At 35.6% G+C, this 16,031-nt stretch overlaps 1 protein-coding gene across 4 annotated transcripts; it reads left to right on the top strand.

Annotated features, from left to right (window-relative positions):
* The first annotated feature begins 9,542 nt into the window (after positions 1 to 9,542).
* On the top strand, positions 9,543 to 15,465 carry LOC127084879 (transcription factor MYB3R-1). Of its 4 annotated transcripts, none has more exons than XM_051025396.1 (13): positions 9,543 to 9,756; positions 10,162 to 10,326; positions 10,985 to 11,039; positions 11,410 to 11,467; positions 11,749 to 11,843; positions 11,977 to 12,080; positions 12,288 to 12,416; positions 12,547 to 13,936; positions 14,000 to 14,086; positions 14,208 to 14,479; positions 14,582 to 14,696; positions 14,780 to 15,001; positions 15,096 to 15,465. In XM_051025396.1, exons 2-13 carry the CDS (start codon positions 10,262 to 10,264, stop codon positions 15,213 to 15,215), a joined length of 2,712 nt encoding a protein of 903 aa, XP_050881353.1. In that variant the 5' UTR covers positions 9,543 to 9,756; positions 10,162 to 10,261; the 3' UTR covers positions 15,216 to 15,465. The 4 variants fall into 4 exon arrangements, with proteins under 4 accessions (XP_050881353.1, XP_050881352.1, XP_050881351.1 ...); XM_051025395.1 differs by having other exon boundaries at positions 14,199 to 14,479; XM_051025394.1 differs by having other exon boundaries at positions 12,547 to 14,086.
* Positions 15,466 to 16,031: the final 566 nt, after the last annotated feature.

The raw sequence follows: 16,031 nt of genomic DNA, 5'->3' as shown, positions 1-16,031 counted from the left end.
CTCTACTCAACAATCGTGGCCGAAACATTGTTTTGTATCACTTAAGACAATATATCTTTCATTTATGAAAAAGATTTTTGATTAATCGCACGGCGGCGAGAAAAGAGTTTGATTGGTTGGAGGTATTTTGAGTGATGGCGAGAACTTGGATGAGCGAGATATACATCTCGAATCCTAGCCTCAGGAGTGCATGGTATACACCATGTTCCATTTCCATCTTTATTGAAAGAGGTTAAGATAGGAATTAGGTATTTTTGGAGTTTGATTGAGAAAGGGTTTGAAGAAACCGTATTGACAATTTTAGACGATGGCGAGAGTTAAGATTGGCGAGGCATATGTCTCGAATCTTAACCTCAGGAGTGCATGGTATACACCATGTTCCATTTCCACCTTTATTGAAAAAGTCTTAAATAAGATTTAAGTATCTTAGATTTGATTGAGAAAAAGGTTTGACGAAACCACATTGACAATTTTAGACGATGGCGAGAGTTATGATTGGCGAGGCATACGTCTCGAATCTTAACCTCAGGAGTGCATGGTATACACCATGTTCCATTTCCACCTTTATTGAAAAAGTGTTTAAGTAAGAATTAGTTATTTTGGTTTTTATTGTGAAAATGACTTGACCTAGATCAAGTATTGATTGGGCGTTTGAGAAAAGATTGAATGAGTGTTTGAGAGAAAACAAAGTGGATAAATTTGGATGATGGCGAGAACTAGGATTGGCGAGACATACGTCTCGAATCCTAGTCTCAGGAGTGCGTGGTATACACCACGTTCCATTTCCATCTTTATTGAAAAAGTCTTAATTATGAATTAATATTTTTGAGTTTTTATTATGAAAATGGCTTGACGTTGAATCAAGCATTTGATGAAATTTGAAAGAAAATGGAATAGAAGGGAGGAATGAGTTGATTTGTTTATTGGAAAAATACTCGACGTTGGATCGAGTCATATTTTTGTATTTTTGAAATTGTGGATTTTATTCTTGTGTTAGTACCTAACTAAATAGTCAAACAAATAAAGAAATGAAATAGTACAAGATTATTACACATCGGGGGAGTGGGGTACATCTTGTTAAATGGGGATTAAAAAATCATGAAATAATTAAATCGGACCCAAATAAATAATGCATGAGTGTAAGTGCAAGAGAACCGGCTCATTGTAAGAAAGCCCAAGAGTAAGCTATGTGAGGTTGATGGCGATGCTTAAAAAAAGCAATCGACTTACAAGGGTGTGAAAAAGGGCTCGATATTAAATCGGGAAAAGTATGATTTTTTTGAAAATGGTTTTGTAGGCATGATGGATTTAATAAAAAAAACATGGACATAAAAAACTATTAAAAGAAACAAAATGCTAAAAGATAATAAAATACTAAAAAGAAATAAAAAATGAAATGCTAAAAAGAAAAGAAATACTAAAAAAAGAAGTACTAGAAGTACTATCTACGAGTATCGAACCCACTCCTCTTGGGATTACAGCACTACCCTCTCTCCACTAGACTATTTAACAACTAACTGTTATTTTAAGACTAACCTAAATATATAAACTAAAATAAATTAAGAAAAAGGATTAAAATAAAAACTAAAATGAAAGAAAACTATCGTCTACTGGTAATTAAACCCAGCCGCATGGCTGTTGGGTTTTCAAAGAGAAATTGGAAATATAAAATAACACTATTAAATACTATCCTAGGAAAAATGAATGTTCTTCATTATTTATTATTTATCCTATTTGAAATAAATTAAAAGAAAAAATAAAAACGTAACAGAAGCTCAACGTACCTCTCCCTCTCGGTATCACTCCTTCTCACTCCACCGTTCAAACTCACTCTCTCTCGCTAACCTCACTCACCTGCGTTTCACTCTCTCACAATACCTTTCCCTCGCTCGCATGCATATCACTCTCCGTCTCACTCTCTCACTCTCTCACAATGCCTTAAACTTGCCCTCAATCCTTCACCTCTCATCGCATCTCTCTCATCTCTCTCACGCTATCAAACTTGAAGACGAAAATGGAAACAGAGATAAAGGAAAACAAACCGGGCTCACCTTTGGCGATGTCTCAACGGTTCAGGTAACGGTTCCTCTTCTCTCTTCGCCTCTGATTGATTAGGGTTTTTGCTTTTTGAAATTTTTTGATTTAGGGTTTCTTTTCAATTTTCGCCGTTAGCTCCCCTTTCTTTGATTCACTCTCTTCTATTTATGCCACGGATTAGGGTTTCGAAAGTGATGCTCAATGGTCCAATGGAGAATGCTTCAGGATTGCTTTTGGATGCTCAGAATTGGAGTTTAGCCTGTTTGATGATAGATTTCGAAAAGGTACCCTTACCGTAACCTTTCTTCTTGATTCTTGTCTTAATCCTATTTTTTGGGAAATTTCTGGACTTACTGGCTTGGTAATTATTTTATTTACCGTAGTGAATTCTTTAGTAACTTTGTCTGCCTTGTTGCATTTGATTTTGGCAGGTAACTGGAAATTGGCATTAGCTTGTTCTTGCTTCAGGGTCGATGTTGCTATGTCGATGTCTTTGTTATTCGGCATTTGTCATCCTTTTTCTAAATTATCAAGCTTCCGCAATAAGAAAGTCCTCAAAGCATCCTGTTCACCAGCACTGATGAACTTTAAAGTGACCTCCTCAAATGATAAAATATAATTGATTTGGCATGGAAAGATGAAGCTCTGAATAATCTTTGGAGGAGAATGCGGCTTCAGCCTGCACTAAACATACTTGGTCCCTCTGAAAAGGGTCACGACAATTTGCTAAAGCGGCAGCATATTCTCTCAAGTCAAGATACACTTTCCACACATCTCGACCTTCATCGTTGATAGACACCTGAAAGATGGAATTTTGCTCATATGCATAGAATAAACTAGCCGTGGCATCACTACACAATCCAACAATACCCTTTGATGCTGAATCAGAAGTTTGGTCAAACTGAAGTTCTTGGAGTAGTTCGAAAGAGCCTTGTTTTCAATAAAATTTACGTTTCCATTTGAAGAGCTTTGTTGTTGTTTTAACCTTGCAGGTGTATATTTTGCTGATGGAAGATCTTGATGCAAACTTTGAACGGTTCATCCGGTGGTGGAGGTAAGTCAGGCATGACAACATCTGCTTGAGAATTAGGGATTGTATAACATTTTCAGATGCTGCAGCTTGAGGTACATCTAGAGAAGGTATGTGTCGTCGAGCTCCTGTTGTAGCTGGAATGTGAGAAGACTGCACTGAAGATGGAGGAACTTCCTGAAGAGTTACTCTGGAACTCCAGTTTGAAGAGCTACTACTGTCCATTGCTTTGGATGGGGATGTGCCGTCACCAATCAAGTAGTTATCAGAATTTTTACTGAAAGATTCTACACGAGGAGTATCTCATTTCATGATCTTCCTTAGCATTGCTTTTGCTGTTTCATTCATCTAAGGCTGATATCTTGCAAATCATTTTTAGGACTGCTTCTACGTTAGCCAGATACTGTTTGCTGATTTTGAAGACATGCTTTGTTAGACGGCACCGTGAAACTAATACCAAGGTCTGTTTCGCAAACACGTTTGAGATTACTATCAAGAGAACCATTATTGTCCGGCAATATTGCTAACAAAAATCTCCAATTCTTTTCCTTTAGTTTTGTTTGTCGCATTTGGTAAACACTTCAGAGCTTTCTCCACTTGCTCAGGCCCGGCATTTGTAGACGGGGATAACAGGCTCTAGAGGCTAGGCGTCCTTGGGATTCTGCTGCAGCAGGTGAAGATAACCGAACATCCCCTCCTTTATCCATTACTTCCCCAAAGGTTAATGCAAAATAGCTTAACGACAAATTGGAATTTGTAGCTTGATATTCAGGAAAAGCATGCCTTGTTTGAAATATTTTATTTTGACATTTTATTTCTTCTATTGATTTGGTAGGTTGGTGGCTGCCATCTTCATGAACTCTTCAAGCAGGCGAGGTGCCGTTTCCAAAATCTGTTTGAAATCTCTTGCTAAAGATGGAGACCAGATTGCAAACTCACGAGTCAACTGTGCTTGAACTAACAGCTCCGTCTTAACCGGTGCAGGATGTTGCTTCCAAGACTTGGCTTGCTCTTGTTAACATTCTGTCTTGCATCAGACCTTTCACGGTTTGCTTGGTGCTTATGGATGAGGTTAAGCACATGTCTGCAACAGGTAAAAATTTCTCTCATTCCACAACTGTCCGCAGCCTTAGGCTCATAATCAATGTGCATAGCATATGTTGACTGGCAGTATGGATTTATGATCTGATTGGTCGACTGCATTGCAACAAAGCATTTCCTTATGTTTCGCGAGATTCCATGACACGGTTGATATGGTTCTGCAGGTATTATCACAGGCCATATGCAGTCTACCGTCATGCATTATGCAACTGGATTTGTGAAATGGTTCAGCCTTTGCGGTTACGGTGATGCCGCCATTTTTGTAATGCTTCTGGTATAGCAGCTTGGCATGTTGTTGCTTTCGGCGCCGGCGTGCGGCATTTTGGGGTGTTGTGAAACTGTTTAGGCTAAACCAACATACTGTCATAAAAATAAGATTGAACTAATGGTTGCTCAGTTGTTTTTGAATTGGCTATTAAAATGAGTTTATCATGTGAATTTAGCATGAATTCTACTATGGAAACTTCCTTGTTATGCTGTTATGTACAAAAGTGCATGGATTGTCATGATGCATTTTCCATTTCACTTTTTGCATTTGCACCGTACCAGCTACCGCCGTGGGCTTCATGTTATCTTGCTCATCAATTCCAATTTTTTTCTTCATTTTGTCTTATTAGGATATATAAAATATCATGAAATGTACTAATGAAAAATGAATTGGATAAATGGAAAATGTTTGGATAATGAATTATGGGTTGGATTTAAAATGGATTATGGTTAAAAAATGAATTTGGGTGTGGTTATAAAATGAATATGGATTTTAGGAATATTCCAAAACTAATCTAAATATCAATTTAGATAATAATAACAAATCAGCAAAAATCAAATTACAATCAAATTAATCTATAATTCATTTAAGATTACTTGGATATCAACTCTAACATTCATTTGGAAATAAAAATCGATTAGAGTTTTAATCATTAGTAAAAATAAACAATTAAGATTAAATTGACAATTGGAATTAAACTTAATTTGAAATTAAAATCAAATATTGAAAAATTACAAAAGTCCAGTGATTAAAAACCATTTTATACTGATGAATGTATGCAAATGCAAAAATAAAAGAAAAAATGAAAAATTTCAGGATCAAAATCGGGGTATGACAGCGCCTGCATGTGAATAGTCACATGCAAGGAAGAGGCGTCCTTCCTCTTGGAGCCTAGGTGTACCTCTATAGAAGGGGTGCCATTCCTCTTGGCGCTTATGTTGCTTTATGCGCCTAGGGAATGGGCGCTTGTTTAGACTATTAGGGCATAGATTCTCTTGTGAGATTCCTTGCCACGGAGATTCCTTGGGCACGTGCGTGTTCTTGTCATTCTTGTCACTGCATGCGTATTCTTTTCACTGCATGCATGGTCAAGTCTGTGCAGATGAACCGAGTGATCAATGCATTCAATGTTTATGCTATTTAAGTTTGTGCAGATGAACAACTTAGCAATGCATTCAATTTCAGCATAGAAAAGAAAGTTAGATTTTAAAAAGTGTCTTCCTCACAACATTACATGATAAGTGCCCATATCGAAGGTGAAATATTTAATCATCAATTATTCGGTTTTTGTTTCCACAACACATAGGTAACTCAGTTTACAATAAATCGACGATCAAAATTTTCACATCTGAAATAAAGAAAGAAAAGAAATTGCAATGCAGTAATATGGGCCAAATCATCTATAAAAATATGGTCTGGTTTGTAGAAAACCAGGTGAAGTTTTATCAGAAGAAGATTCGAGATGATAACGATGTTCGACATATGTTTGTCAGTCACGAACAATCTGGACACAACGATATAGAGTTGTATATATTACCACATCAACAACAAGAGTCTCATTTCATTGATCAGTCATAAGTGTTTTGTGAAACTGATGACGAACAAGCTGAGGTGAATGTTCCAGATGACGAAGAAGAAGAAGCCGAGATCATGGTTGATTCAATGGTGAACGCTGATGAGGAAGAGGAGCCAATACCGGCTAGTCATGTATATTGTCCACCCCAACACATGACAAAGTTGAATTTGGGTTTCGATGAACCTTCATCAGATATATGGTACAATCCTTATGTGCAAATGCAAGGATCTTTGAAACAAGGAGACACATTTCGCACAAAAGAGGAATGTGTAAAAGCCATTAAAAAATTTCACTTGCAACTATCAGTTGATTTCAGAGTTGACAGAACTAACGCATTGAGGTACAAAATTTATTGTCCGAATGACCACTGCCTTTTTAGGTTGTCAACTTCATAGAGAAAGAGGGGAGAGTCTTGGGAGATTGGATCCATCGGTCCAGATTACACATGCACGCTGACAAACCCAATGCAGGATCATCGAAAATTAAGCTCTTTAGCTAATATGCGATGAAATATTGTCTGTCATTGGAGACAATCTATCGTTAAAGGTGAGTACAATAATCTCACATATTGGGGCAGAGTACGAGTACACTCCATCATATAGGAAGGCATGGATAGCTAGGACAAAGGTTGTTGAAAAAGTGTTTGACAATTGGGAGGAGTCTTACAAACAACTTCCAAAATACTTGTTGGTTCTAAAACAATATGCTCCAGGGACTATTGTCAAGTTGGAAACGTTTCCTGCGTATACACCAAATGGGACGTGTGCTGTTGGAAATGGAATATTCCACCATCTGTTCTAGGCGTATCAACCATGCATCATAGGTTTTTCTTTCTATAAACCAATTATACAAATTGATGGTACATGGTTATACGGGAAATACAAAGGCACGTTACTGATGGCAGTGGCACAAGATGGCAACAACAACATTTTTCCAATCGTCTTTGCCCTAGTTGAATGGGAGACTGCTGAGGGATGGAGTTTTTTCCTAAGAAATCTCCGATTGCACGTTGCACCTAAGCCTAACTTATGTTTGATCTCCGACAGACACCCTTCAATCATCAGTGCATATAATAAATTTTTTTAGTGGCTGACAAAATCCTCCTTCGACACATGTCTTCTGTATTAGACATATTGCTAAGAATTTCATGCGAGAAATCAAAGATAAGACGTCGTGGAAGAAGGTTGTCAATGCAGGTTACACATTATCAGAACCTTCTTTCAAACACTACCGCAAAGAAATAAGATTGTCAAACGAATATACAGTATGGTGGATCGATAGTATTCCATTGGAGAAGTGAACTAGGGCATACGACAACGGTCAACGTTGGGGCCACATGACAACAAATCTTGTGGAATCAATGAACTCTGTCTTCAAGGGGATCCGTAACCTACCTATAACCGCTTTGGTGCAGGCAACATATTTCAGGCTAGGGGCGCTATTTGAGAGCAGACGTTCCAAATGGAGTTCAGTGTTGCAATCTGGGTAGTTGTTTAGTGATGCTTCAATGAAATTCATTAAACATGAAGCTGCCAAAGCAAACACACATGTAGTCACGGTGTTTGACCGCACTAAAGGTTGGTATAGTGTTGTCGAGTCCATGGATCACAATTAGGGCATGCCGATGGGACAATATAGAGTCGAACTAGATAGAGGTTGGTGCGACCGCGGAAAGTTCCAAGCCTTTCGTACGCCCTGCTCCCATGTCATTGCGGCATGCTCAAAGGTTCGAAGGGATCCATCATACTTGCTATCTGAAGTTTACAAAGTCACCAGTCTATCAAATGTTTATAAAATTAGTTTATCCGTAGTGGCAAAAGAGGATTACTGGCCAGAATATCAAGGGGACATCGTCTGGAACAACGAAGTTATGCGAAGGAAGAAAAATGGTCGCCTAAACAGCACCTGGATTCGAACCGAAATGGATACGGCGAACAAAATGGTTAGATTATGTAGTTCATGCCGTCAGCCAGGTCAAAATCGTAATAACTTTCCTAGTGTTGGAACGAGCACAACCAGATAAATTCACATGTACCTTTGTTGCAATATATGAAAAACTAAATTTATTTCATATTAGACGTCTGTGACGAAAATACCATTACATAAACAATAACACAAACAATTAAAACAACTAGAATACAAGAACTATGCGATTACAACCATCAAATTTTTTTTGAACATGTAATGGATCATCCTACGAGCGTCTTGGTCGGTCTTAATATCCACCCATTCACGCACTTCTCCATTTTGGTTGAACGTGGACACAAGCCATTGTATTCTTCTAATCATTTCACCATCTCCAATTTCTCCATAACCAACTGTACAACGTCCGATTAAGACGTTCAAACGTATATGTGTTCCAGAGACGAATCTGTATCGGAGCCGCAGCGGCGAAAAATATTACATCGGTATTTCGCTTCTGAATGTATGCAAACATGGTTAAAATACAAAAACTTGAAGGAGAGTGGAGTTGAATTAGATAAAATATGGTAGTAGGGGATGATTTTGTGTGAAAAATATTGCATCAAAGGCGTGATATTTATAAACAGAAGGCATAAAATGCATGCGCCAAGAGGCTAGGCGTCCAACATGTCAACAACATGCAGGCGCCAGAGGCATTGGCACCTCCACTTAAGGCACCATGCAGGCGCCAGGGGCATTGGCGGCTCCTCCGTGAGGGCCAATGCATACGCCAAGAGCATTGACACCTCCTCATGAGGAGCCAAATGCAGACGTCAATGCCTTGGGCGCCTCTTCTTGATGTTTAAGGGATGCGCCAGTTCATCTGGCGCATCCTCTATTAAATGTGGTTATTTTGATATTTTTTTTAAAAAAATTGTTATTTTTGAATTATTTTTTGAAAATTTGATTATTTTAAAAAAAATCCATCGGTCAGATTTAAACCTTTTCATTTATCTTTTACGCTCTTATATTATTTTTTAGATTTTTCATTTCCCGTAAGATATTTTCTTGATAGTTATTTTTAATAAAGAAAATATTTTGATATAATATGTTATGTGAAAAGGATCCGCTAAAATCAGATTGTAATTTTTACATCATTTATATATTTTTGTTAAATTACAACATTTTCATTAAACTTATTAGTAATATAAAATAATTTAAAATATATTAAGTGATTTTTTAAAATCTAATATCAAGTAGGATAAAAATGATGCGGTTTCTGCATTGTTTATTTGGATGGATAGATATGGAATATAATCAAATGCATCTGTAAAATAAATATACACAAATTATTATTTTTTTAATTCATTTGTAGAAATTTTGAAAACATACAAAGTAGAAAGAGACCAAAAAAAGAAATTGTTGTAAGAAAAAAAACTAGAAAAATAAATATGGCCGTTGCACTTTTTGAAAAAATGCAAGGTAATGATCATAACGTGAACCTTGATTCGGACGTTTCTCATCATAACCGTTCATTTTCCAAAGATGTTCGATATTTAAAATTTTGTAACTTTTTTCTCAAAAAAAAAAAAAGAAAAAAGAAAAGAAAAAATCTTATAAAAAATGATTTGTATATTTCATGATTCCGCCTCTATAATTTTGAATATAGAGAGAGGAGCATTTCCATTAACACTTTCTCTCTCGCCAAAACTCTTTCATCTTCCTTCAACCATCTCTGAGTGTTGATTTGTACTTGTAGATCTTCTTCAATATCTCTTCATTTGGATCTGCATTTTCTCACCGTTTCAATTTCCTGAAGCTCAATCTCGTCGTCACTGAACGGTTTCTTTTTTATTTCTACACTGTTTTTATTCGTCGATCTCGCATTCATGCATTCATGATTTGTTAATGCCGATACTAATTTTTAGAAATTTAAATGTTCATTGAAATCTGAGTTTTGTGATTACTTTAATTTGAATTTGAATTCGAATTCCGTAACTTTTTTTTTCACACTATAATTGTTTGATTTTGAAAGGATCGAGTCTATTGATTTTTTTTAATGCTCTTTTTTATTTGTGCTGTAGATTTTTTGCAATCAAAGTAATAATCATTATATACGGTGCTTTTCCCCAGTTTTTTTGAAAATTTGAATATTGTTTTTACTTAATTATTGTTTGGTATGGTTGCAATTTATTTTATTTTTAAAATTTGAATTCAATTTATATTGATTTGTGTGTTTCTTTGCAGAAGTTTTTGTTGCAACTTCCTAAGTGTGGATTAGGGATTATAATGATTTGGAGAACAAATTGTGAAGATAGTTGCAGTTCAATCCGAGTTGCGGTATACAATGGGAAGTGAGAGGTCAATTTCGGGTCCATCTGATACTGTACAGAAAATTAGACCATTGCATGGGTAATTCTTATAATCATCTTTTGTTTTCATCTCAGATAGCCCTTTTGGAAGTAAAATTTTCATTATATAATGACTCAGATGTGTCTGTGTCTGTGTTTTATAGAAAAAATTTAACCTCACAGATAAGGTTGATATTGATGCCTCAAACGATTTGCATGTTTATGCTTGGGGCATTAATTTGCTTTCTTTTGGGAGTGGATCTTTGTTTTCCAAACTAGTTTATCTTTCATCACAATTTTCCTAAACTTTACTCATAATTTCATCCTAATTACTTCTTAAATTTAAACAATTGCTAGTAGATCTTTTATTTGGTTGATTGAGAAACCACATTTTATAATTTTGAGAAACCACATTCCTTCAACACTTCCAATTGGTGCCTTATTGTGGGTCTAACACCAGTGTATGAAATTGCACATGACAAGACCAAATGATACTTTTCTCAATTTTCTCAGCTTGACGTTTTGAATCCATCTTTAGCCTTCAAAATTTTATATGCAAAAGGCAATATAAAATTTTAGCCTTCAAAATTTTTTATGCAAAAGGCAATATACATTTTTCCTTTTGATTTTTTTGTGTGTAATCCATAATAAGTCCTTATTTACAAATTATCATATTTGGTGAATTGAGTTTTCTCTTACAATAAAGCATGTACTTGCAGAAGGACTACTGGCCCTACAAGGCGATCCACCAAAGGAAATTGGACAGCTGAGGAGGTAAATTTTTTAGTACTTGATCATATTACATCTTTCTAAAGTTTGGCAATATTACTTTGCATTGCTAGAAGACTTCTTCTGTTGAAAGTCTGCAACTTTATCATCTGTTTTTGTAGATGCACAATAAATATTGTATCTTGTTAAACTACGCATCTGTTGAACTTTTTGTATTAATTTTATCACTTTCAATCATCATAGTTATTTTGTAGAGTTTTTGAAGTCCATAAATGGGTTAATAATGTATTGGCATTCATAGTATTTTTGGCAAATATGTACTTTTAGAAATTTTGATGCAATTTTTCTTTGAATATCTTCATATCTGAAAAAGTATTATATGACGAAGTGACATACATGAATTCTGTTTCTGCAGGACGATATTTTGCGGAAGGCTGTTGAGCGTTTTAAAGGAAAGAATTGGAAAAAAATAGGTAAGGTTTGGCAGCATGGAGTACATCATGATGTTGCTCATCATAGTTTAATTTCACAACTTACTTCTTATAGCTGTGTAGGTCTTTAGTGAGCATTGGTTGTGTCAATTTCTTATTCTTATTAAGTTATACGAGTGTCTTCAGTTGGACCTTTAAAGGCTTAACTGAGGATGTTAACTGAGCATTGGTTGTGTCATTTTTTAATAGTTTTTACACCTAATCTCTCTAGCATTATGCAATATTTTGATGTGACTTGTTACTATTGTCCAATGTGTTTGTAGCGGAGTGTTTCAAGGATAGAACTGATGTACAATGCCTGCATAGGTGGCAAAAAGTCTTAAATCCAGAACTTATCAAAGGTCCTTGGTCTAAAGAGGTAATATCTACTTCTTATTTCTTGCCTGTGTTGATTATATACTTGATAATTTTTTGTTGGTTCAGATCTATTATTCTATTCTAGTCTATTCATTTTCTGTTATTAACTTACCAACTGATCTGAATGCAAACAGGAGGATGAAACAATCGTTGATTTGGTAAACAAATATGGGCCTAAAAAGTGGTCTACTATAGCACAACATTTACCTGGACGTATTGGAAAGCAATGTCGAGAAAGGTATGACTATTGGATTTCTACTAATTAAGTCTGTGTTTATTAAACTAGAGTACACTGTATTTATTCTAGAGTGCACAACATTAAACTAGAGTACACTGTATATATTCTGATTATCGTTTCCTTATTGCCCTATATATAAATCAAATATTTTGGGGGGCGGTAGTAGCCAATTCTCATTCTCATCAATAACTAATGAAAAATTATTAGGTGGCATAATCATCTTAATCCTTCTATAAATAAGGAAGCATGGACGCAGGAAGAAGAGTTGGCTCTAATACATGCTCATCAGATTTATGGGAATAGATGGGCAGAATTATCAAAGTTTTTGCCTGGAAGGTAAATACACGTTAAATTTCTATTTGATTTAAATAAGGGAGAGGGTTGAAAAGTGCATGAAACCATGCTGTCACTTCATTTTTGAATCACAGTTTCTTATGTATGTTCATTTTTTCATTGTGGAAAACAGGACTGACAATGCAATAAAGAACCACTGGAATAGTTCTGTCAAAAAGAAATTAGATTCTTACTTAGCGTCGGGCTTGCTTGCTCAGTTTCAAAACGTACAACTTGTTGGAAATCCAAATCAACCTATTGCTTCATCCTGTGCAAGGTTGCAGTTTAGTGTAGATGATAATGGTCCTAGGGGGACTGAAGGTGAGGAAGTTTCACAGTGTAGCCAGGAATCAGCTAATGCTGATAACTTTCCGTCTGGCAGAGAGTTGAGAATTGTTGTTATGCAAAATGGAGAAGAGTACATTGCAAATGAAGAATCTAATCAAGCGTCATGTTCAGAGCCATATTACTTGTCTCTGGATGATGTTACTTGCCAAGAATCATTTGATCAGAAATATTCAAACCAACCCGGAAGTTCCTCTGCTAACGTGGATTACCAATTTAATTTACATGCTTTGTCCAACATTTCCTCCCTTGACTTTGGGCAGGAATCATCACAGTTGCAAAATGATTCGTTAGCTCCCAGTGAAAGTCATAACATGATGATTGTTCCATATGAATATCAGCCTTCATCTATGGACAATGTTGAAGGAGAACAAAACATGTTGGTAACTAATGATGAATGCAGCAGATTCCTGTTTTCAGAGGCAATGAGTGATGAATGCTTTTCCTTGGGAGGAGTAAATAATGTTGACTTGTCTAGATGCACTTCATCTCTTTGTCAGTCATCTTGTGGTAGGATGGAGATGTATGCTGCCGATGCCAATCCATTGGTAGGCTCTGAGGATCAACATTGTGTCTCGAGAGAACACGATGGCTTGATTTATGCCAATGATAACAATAGATTTGAAGATGTTGGGAAAGATGGAAATTTAAAATTGGTCCCTGTAAATAGTTCTGGCTGTGGATCAGATACTATGCAAACTTGCTATCCAATTGATGAAAAAGCAAAGGCACATATAAAACAGGAGGAAGCAGGAGGGAAACTCTGTTATGAACCACCTCGTTTTCCAAGCTTGGATATACCTTTCATGAGCTGTGATCTTATACAGTCCGGTGATATGCAGCAAGAATTCAGTCCCTTAGGTATACGCCAGTTTATGATGTCATCTATGAACTGTCTTACTCCTTTTAGATTGTGGGACTCACCTTCTCGCATTGATAGTCCAAAGGCTTTGTTAAAAGGTGCTGCTAAAACTTTTACTAGTACACCATCCATAATGAAAAAGAAAAGAAACCGAGACCTTTTAACTCCACTATCAGATAGAAGAATGGAGAAGAAACATGAGATTGACATGACATCAACTTTGATTACAAACTTTTCTCGTTTGGATGTCATGTTTGATGATAATGACGCTCAAGGTATTGAAGATGATAAAGAAAATTGTAGACCAGCTTTTAAGGTAGAGGCTCAAGGTATTGAAGATGATAAAGAAAATTGTAGACCAGCTTTTAAGGTAGAGGAGAAAAGTAACTCTCAGAAGATGATTGAGCAGTCTCCTCTAGATGCCAATTCTAAGATGAAGAATGATATTGATCCTGTTGCTGAAATTGTAAGTATTACTATTACTATGCAGAACTTGTTATTTCCCTCCAAAATCTTTTTTTTCTCTTATAGTTTAGTTGCAGTCCAGAATTTGTAAATATTAACATTTTATTGGTCAGGTGCAACAGCCTTCTGGAGTTCTGGTTGAACATGATATCAATGATCCGTCGTTGTATTCTCCTCGTCAAATTGGATTGAAATCAGACATAGTTCTTAGTTTAAGTGCTAGAAGTCATAAAAAGCCAGCTTCAAGACTTAACTCTCCTTGTGTTCGATTAAAGGAGCACGAAAGACTCTCAGTTTCTGTTACTTGTGTACAATCCGTCTGTACACCATCAGGCCCAGGAGAGATTATGGGCGATCAAACCGGAAACGATGGTGGTTTTGAAAGAAATAACATGTAATATTCTTTAAATTGATTATATATTGTTAGCTACAAAATTTTCAAAGTTTTTGTTTAATGGATCACATTGTTTTTGAGTAACTTCTTGTTTGATTTCAGTTTTGGCGGAACACCTTATAGGAAAAGCTTCGAATCACCTTCGGCATGGAAATCCCCCATGTTCATCAGCACTTTTTTGTCTAGCCCCAGGATTGATACTGAAATTACAATTGAGGTTCTGTATATTATGTTGAGTTTGCGACTGTAGTTCTGAAGTATTAGTTTCTTTCTCATTTAAAAAGGTGAGCATGTTTACAGGACTATGGATGTTTCTTTAGCCCGGGCGATAAAAGCTATGATGCAATGGGATGGATGAAACAGATTGGTGAACACACTGCTGCTCAATATGCCGATGCTCTAGAGGTTTTGGAAAATGAATCTCCTAAGGCACTAAGGAAAGATGCACCGGGAGACAACCAAGAAAATATCGATCCTCATAATCAGCCTGGGAACCATTCTAACTCGGCTTCAAATGCTTTGGTAAAATTGAACTTATCAATGCTTGTTTTCCTTATATTTTCGACAAAATTTCAGTCTCATAAACTTTTTAGTTAACTACAATATTTGTTTCCAGGTGGAGCGACGCATGCTTGACTTCAGCGAATGTGGATCTCCAGGGAAGGGTGATAATGGCAAATCCTCAGTTATGAGCATTTCAAGTCCTTCTTCGTATTTGTTGAAGGGCTGTAGATAAATATATAGCTAAATGCCTCCATCTGTTTTGCTGTATACTCAGATGTCTGTTTGAGTATACTATATATATATATATATACAAATTATCATTTATATATAAGATTATTATTATTCCTTAAAAAAAGATTGTTATTGTTATTATTAATTTGTTGTTTAGCTTCTACTTTTAGTGACAAGACTTGTCTTATAAATTTGTCTAGATATATTTTCTTGTCTTGTTGATGTCCCATAAATTATGTTGACAATTTTCCTAGCATTTTGTTCAACCCTTTGAATAAAATAGTCCTAATGGAGTATGAAAAGAATTCTAAGCTCATACTTGATGCTTATAAGTGAAGATGAGTTAGCGCAATTTTAACTAATGATAATACTTTCTTTTGTGAAAATTGTTAATTTTCTTATAATCCAAGTTACCTTTAAAAGGATACCTGATGTGGGAATTATATACATTGTTTCATTGATCAACATACAACTAACTATGGAAGTTTGAGTTGCGGTTTGGTCGGTTTTTAAATTAAAAATCATTCACACCGTAACAGAAGAAAGTGTGTAGTTTTATTTGGTTTGATTGGTTTTTAGAAACCAAAACAAACCAAGCTAATATGGTTTGGTCCTTCTCGATTGGTTCGATTATTTTATAAAAGTTTATTTTGTCATACATATAGATATAGAGGATAACATAATTTTGTGTTTAATTATTTATTTATTATCAAATAACAACAAATTCATCATATTTGGACAACAACTTTCGATTTAATATATAAAAAATACATACACGTTAGACAAAAGTGGAATAATAAACATAAAATAATATAAA

This window comes from Lathyrus oleraceus, chromosome 5 (assembly GCF_024323335.1).
Source record: "Lathyrus oleraceus cultivar Zhongwan6 chromosome 5, CAAS_Psat_ZW6_1.0, whole genome shotgun sequence".
NCBI lineage: Eukaryota > Viridiplantae > Streptophyta > Magnoliopsida > Fabales > Fabaceae > Lathyrus > Lathyrus oleraceus.
This window is presented reverse-complemented; position numbering and strand designations above follow the sequence as displayed.

Bases quoted from the DNA above. Each gene is read 5' to 3' on its own strand.
- LOC127084879 (XM_051025393.1), top strand. From the start codon at position 10,262: ATGGGAAGTGAGAGGTCAATTTCGGGTCCATCTGATACTGTACAGAAA. The intron at 11,040-11,409 runs GTAAATTTTTTA...CTGTTTCTGCAG, and splicing joins GAAATTGGACAGCTGAGGAG to GACGATATTTTGCGGAAGGC. The intron at 15,002-15,095 runs GTAAAATTGAAC...ATTTGTTTCCAG, and splicing joins ACTCGGCTTCAAATGCTTTG to GTGGAGCGACGCATGCTTGA.